This window comes from Palaemon carinicauda, chromosome 22 (assembly GCF_036898095.1).
Source record: "Palaemon carinicauda isolate YSFRI2023 chromosome 22, ASM3689809v2, whole genome shotgun sequence".
NCBI classification, from domain to species: Eukaryota; Metazoa; Arthropoda; class Malacostraca; order Decapoda; family Palaemonidae; genus Palaemon; species Palaemon carinicauda.
In genome coordinates this window covers 31,449,570-31,455,569 of record NC_090746.1, presented here as the reverse complement: position 1 = coordinate 31,455,569, position 6,000 = coordinate 31,449,570, and the positions used below count along the sequence as shown (strand labels likewise).

The 6,000-nt window shown below is 46.7% G+C and overlaps 1 protein-coding gene across 3 annotated transcripts in view; it reads right to left on the bottom strand.

Annotated features, from left to right (window-relative positions):
- Vps52 (vacuolar protein sorting 52) overlaps window positions 1-6,000 on the bottom strand; it is a 341,955-nt gene that overhangs the window by 241,983 nt on the left and 93,972 nt on the right. For all 3 annotated transcript variants that reach the window (XM_068346101.1, XM_068346099.1, XM_068346100.1), the window contains exon 3: window positions 5,695-5,787. In XM_068346101.1, the coding sequence (XP_068202202.1) occupies window positions 5,695-5,787 (93 nt within the window). The remainder of the gene's footprint in view (window positions 1-5,694; window positions 5,788-6,000) is intronic.

Below are 6,000 nucleotides of genomic sequence, written 5' to 3'. Positions count from 1 at the left end.
GTTGTGTCAGAACTGGATCCGGCAACGGGACCGGTCTCAGCCGCAGTTCCAATACTAGAGGGAACCAGATGCTGTTCGACCATTTGTGAGCCACTATAGCTGCCGTTTTCTGAAAGGATCTGAGCTTGTTGAAGACTTTCAACAGAAGATTGGGTGGAGGGAACAGGTAAATCCTGGACCATCTGTTCCAATCGAGGGACATCGCGTCCACTGCTTCCGCTAGAGGGTCCTTGTATGGGGCCACGTAACGAGATAGTTTCTTGTTGTCGCTCGTCGCGAAGAGGTCGATCTGCAGTTCTGGGACTTGACGTAAGATGAAGGAGAATGATCCTGCGTCTAGGGACCACTCTGACTCTATCAGCATGAACCTAGATAGAGCGTCCGCCGTCACATTGCGGAACCCTTGGAGGTGAACTGCTGATAAGTGCCATCTCTTCTTTTCTGCCAAACGGAAAATGGCCAACATCACTTGGTTGATTTGGGGCGATCTCGAGCCTTGTCGATTCAGACATCTTATTATCACCTCGCTGTCTAGAACCAGTCTTATGTGGGTCGAGCAGCGAGGAGCCAATTTCTTCAGCGTAAGGAAAACTGCCATGGCTTCCAGAATATTGATGTGGAAGGTCTTGAATAGAGAGGACCAAGTCCCTTGGACTTTCCGTAGGTGAGAGTGACCTCCCCATCTTTCCTTTGATGCGTCTGTGTGGATGATGACTGAAGATGGAGGTGGTTGTAAGAGCACCGATTTCCTCAGGTGCTTGGCCTTCGACCACGGCTTGAGAAGTGATCGTAGACGAGTCGGTATTGGTCTTCGTACACCTCTTCGAGCGTTTGATGCGTATCTTCTCCAGACTCCTGTTGCATCCTTTAATTGTGCTCTTAGCACTGGGTCTGTCACTGATGCAAACTGAAGGGAGCCCAGCACTCCTGTTAGCGTCTTGATATCCGACCGGATTTCAGAAGTCTCTTGACAGATCCCGCTATCTCTCTCCTCTTCTTTGACGGAATGGAGAGGCGGTGTGACTGTAAGTTTCAGTGTATTCCAAGCCATTGAAATTTTTGAGCTGAAGATAGTCAAGACTTTTTGACATTGATCTTGAATCCCAGATGTTCCAGGAACTGGATCACTTTCTTGGAGGCTTGCATGCATTCCGTCTCGGATGCTGCCCACACCAGCCAATCGTCCAGGTAGGCCACTACCTGAACACCTTTTAGGCGTAGTTGATGAACGACTGCGTTTGCAAGCTTTGTGAAGATCCTTGGGGCTATGTTTAGCCTGAAGGGCATGGCTCTGAAGACGTATTGTTTCCTCTGTAGCCTGAAACCTAGGTAAGAGGAAATTTGGCGATTAATTGGAATATGCCAATAGGCCTCTGCCATGTCTATGGAGACTGTGTATGCCTTTTTGGGCAACAGGGTCCTTATGTGTTGAAGGGTTAACATCCTGAACTGCGATTAATTGGAATATGCCAATAGGCCTCTGCCATGTCTATGGAGACTGTGTATGCCTTTTTGGGCAACAGGGTCCTTATGTGTTGAAGGGTTAACATCCTGAACTTGTAGTTTACTATGAACTTGAGTGGCGACAAGTCCAGAATGACTCTGAGTTTGTCTGAGTCCTTCTTGGGAACACAAAACAGCCCTCCTTGGAATTTGATGGACTTTGCCCTCTTTATTACACTTTTGCTCAAGAGTTCTCGGATATATTCTTACAGAACAGGGGTGGAGTGTTGGAAGAATTGAGGGAATGATGGTGGAGCTATGTTCCAGCTCCAACCCAGTCCGTTCTTGATTAGGCTGTGGGCCCAGGGATCGAAGGTCCAGCGATCCCGAAACGAGTACAGTCTTCCTCCTACTGGAAGCATCTGATTTTTGCTGTTGACCGGAGGACTTGCCTCCTTGACCGCGTCCTCCTCTATTGCCTCTGACTCTTGAGGGGCATCTAGAGGAACCTCTAAATGTTCCTCTAGCTTTCAGCCGAAAGGTAGTAGACTGCCTCTCAAAGGCTGGAGTAAAGGCTGGTGACTGTGTCGCCACTTGCTGGGGTACCAACTGGTAGGTAGTTGGAGGTTGTGCTACCACCTGGGGCACCGCGGTCGCGGGAAGTTGTTGTTGTCTTTGTTGTCTGGCGGGGTGAGAGGGCACCCTTGGACTCTTTGTCTTCCGTTTTGGTTGGGGACCCTCATCCGGGGAAGACTTCCTCTTTAGTGACAAGCCCCACTTCTGGAGAAGGCTCCTATTCTCCGTGGCAGCCTTGTCGACTACTTCCTTGACCACTTCGCTCGGGAAAAGGTCCATTCCCCAGATACTGGGCGATATTAGCTTCCTAGGTTCGTGTCTCACCGCAGCCGAAGCGAACACGAACTCCCTACAAGCCCTTCTGGCTTTAATGAAGCCATACAGGTCTTTCATCACAGTTGCCAGATGTGTTTTGGCCACAACCATAAACATATCTGGGTTCTGAGGATCGCTTGCCATTGTCTCCAAGATAGTCTGGAGGGACATAGAGGCGGCAAGCCTTTGTTTAGTCTCCTGCTCCCTGCGCAAGAGAAACTCGGACAACTTGGGGAGGTCCTCGCCGAACTGGCGTCCAGCAATATCTGCCTCCAACTTCCCGTCTGAGAAGGTAAGATGTACGTCCTTCCAGTCCTTCTAGTCCATAGGCAAAGCTAGGGATAACGGTTTACACTCGTCGAGTGTATGGCAAGGTTTCCCTGCTTCTATTGCCTTTAATGCTGCCTTGTACCCTTTTTCCATAAAGGGGAAGGCCCGGGTAGATGAAGCAACAAAGGAAGGATGTTTTTTACTCAGAGCTGGCACCTTTGAATTAGTGAAGGCCCTCTCCTTCAAGGTACTTGTCAACAAAGCCTGTGCTTTAGCATGGTAAAAAACTATGACCTATTTTGGCTCCGTCTCTTCCTTTGATGCTGGCTCCACCTTCAGACGGACAAAGCAGTCTGGATAAGCCTCCAAGTTGGGCCAGAATTCCACATCTTCAATGGGGACTGATCCCAGCTTCTTGGAAATATAAATCTTCCCGGTTGTCATGGGCATGTACTCTGCATGCCTCCACGGATTCACATCCGAACATGAAGGAAGTTCCTTCACGTTGAGTCTCCTGTGAGACCCACGGGATGCTGCAAGTTGGCGTATTTCCAACCTCAACGCAGCTTCATTTTCAGCATTCTGCTTCTGTATCTGCTGTACCAACGTCATAATGGAAGACAGAGTCTTCCCTATGTCGTCAGATGGGGGAGCAGACAATGTCGAGGGAACTGGTTCTGGGGCAGGAATCGATGAAACCAAAACCGATTCGACTTCTTCCTCCTCGGTATCAGGAGCAATAGTCGACTCCTCTTCTTGACCTCCTGCAAGAAGGTCCTTTTCAGTGTCTTCTGACACTTCTGATCACTGGCTGTCGGCACACTATGCCGGCCGGAGAATTAGATTTAAATACACGGCGGTCGGCAACCTCCCGGCTGTTGGCACCTGGCTAGAGCTTCCAGCAGGTTTGAACCCAGTGGTACTAGCTAATAGAGAGAGAGAGAAAGCATGGATTGAAGGATGGTGTAAGAGCTCTGCCTTACTACCTTCTTCCAGAATGAGGGTTCAAATGGAAGGGGAGAATGTATCATTCAGGCTTCCACCCATCCACAACTATTGCCGGTCTCTGCCGGCCACAGTTTATGAATGGCAGTCCAAGAGAAGACTAAAGAACACTCTACAGTAAAGGGATCTTCTGCCGGCAGCCGGCCCAACTCATCCGGAGCACTATGTCCGTAAGGGAGAGCTGAGTGACTATGCCACTACCGAGAGAAGCCCGAGCCAGCCCCACAACCTGCCGGCAATTGGGTCGATTGTAGGACGATGGCCAAGAGTTTGTGATGGCTAGGCCATCACTAAAGGATAGAATGGGGAGGGGTGAGGGTCCTAAGGGGTGTGGGAAGAGCCGGCAGGGTTGCCAGTCCTATCTCACCCAAAGAAACTCTGTTCTAGTATTAAAGCCATCCCAGGTGGTAGGAGAATTCTATTCTCGAGCCTGGGGTCGGCTTATACGTAAAGGGGCCGGCAGCACCCTCGCCGCCACCCTTAAACAATAGAGGAACAGAGATCTAGTGCCGGTGTTGCCTAGGTGGCAGAAGAATGTCTACTCTTCAGCCTAGGGTCTGCCGGCACAGGACTAGTCAGAGACCACAGGGAGAAGGTATTAATATCATATAAAGCCTTCAGTTGTGGTCTAGGGAGGTCTAGCCTCCTATGCCGACAGCTTAGTCCAGCAGGGGAATGCTATTCACCCTGCCAGCCAGCTACTGGCATCAGACTAAATACTCTTCTAACCAAAACCCAAAAACCTGCCTCTGCAGTTACAGGGAAAGGACAGAAAACCGTAGCCTAGTCCTGCCTGAATTACAACTCAAGGCATGACTGACTAAGGTTATAGCCTAGGCTAACTCAAAGGGAAGGAGAGACTGCCCTCAAATCTCCGTAGGAGACAAGTATCGCCTTATAATTAATCTAGGAGATATCTATCTCCGCCTGAATTAATAAAAACGATACATGAGGGCAATCGGGGAACATGTATGAAAGTATACTAAAGCCACTAGGCTAGTAGCCTAGTGGCAGTGAGAATCGATTACCTAATTCACCGAAACTCTCTCGTATACTATCTTGGAAGAGGAAAATATTATGCAATCAATATATCCTACATGTGTAAAATTCACCTAAAGCTTCATTAAAATCATAACACTAGGAAAGTCTATTATATCATGCATGAAAGTACTGTAAGCTGAATGCCTAGGCTAGGAAGCCTAGCGTAAACAAGGTTCGGTTACCTAAATTGCCGACACTAATATGAATACTATCGGCATAATATAAAGGATTCCTAGCAATGAAGGCTAAATAGCTAAGATATTAAAGCTATTAAAACTGGGAAGGTCGTTCTGGCTAACTACATGACTCATGCGTTACGAACGACAGAGCCCATGACGCCTCCGGCTTAGGCAACAGCTCTTGCAAACGTTAATTTAACTTTAATTCATATTAAAATAAGACAAGAGCTTACATTTATACAATGTAAAGATCAATACTCAACTTTCCAGAGGCAGAAGAGGCTGGAGAAAGCATGATAATATAAAAAATAGTGAGAGAGCACAGGAAAATCACCGAGCAATGGCACTACAAGAAAAGGAATGAAGATGGCGGCGATGATGACGTAATCTTGATACTCAAAACAGTAATGGAGGAGAGGTACCTTATTAACGGCTCCCCTTCGTTTTGTTGCCACTTTTCCCCCTCGAAGCGTAAACGCTATTCGGGGTAAAGATACTGTAGCTATGTGGCAGGTCAAGAATACGTCCTCTGATATTATGCGATATCCTTAAAAGGAAAAGTTAGGGATATTCGCGCCAAGAGTTAGAATTCTGGAGACCTTACGGTAAAATTCTCTGGGAATATCACTGTAGTCAAATATACCCTAGGAAGCTACTCTTAAAGGAACTTCCACAGGACGACATGGCCTGAGACCAAGAACTCCTCATAAAAAGCGTAGGTTTGTATTCCAGTTACGGAACAATTCTATTTACTGTACTGGACTTTGATATTCAATGTTTTATAAAAGTCAAATATGCACTACTGCACTTATTTGGAGCTCAGATATACCAATTAGTTCTACTGTTTCTAACAAATTTTACTTACTTCCAGTATGGAATCACATTCTGTGATCTGGTGATGAAGAGTAGCAATATCTTGAGCCTTATTGATGTAATCTTGGATACTCAAATTTTCCAGCTGCAAAATAAATATTATTGTAATAAATCAAGTGTAACAAGAAATTTAAAATAACACTAATGAACAAAACTTTAAATGCTTTTCATGTTCCTTAATGCAAATCTCTTACTACAGTATACTTATGCTATGCTGACTGGAATGGCAATGTTATATTTGGACTGCCATTAATTCTTTTGTGCTTTCTCTTTGCGTTAGTGTGTGTGTTGACTTCTG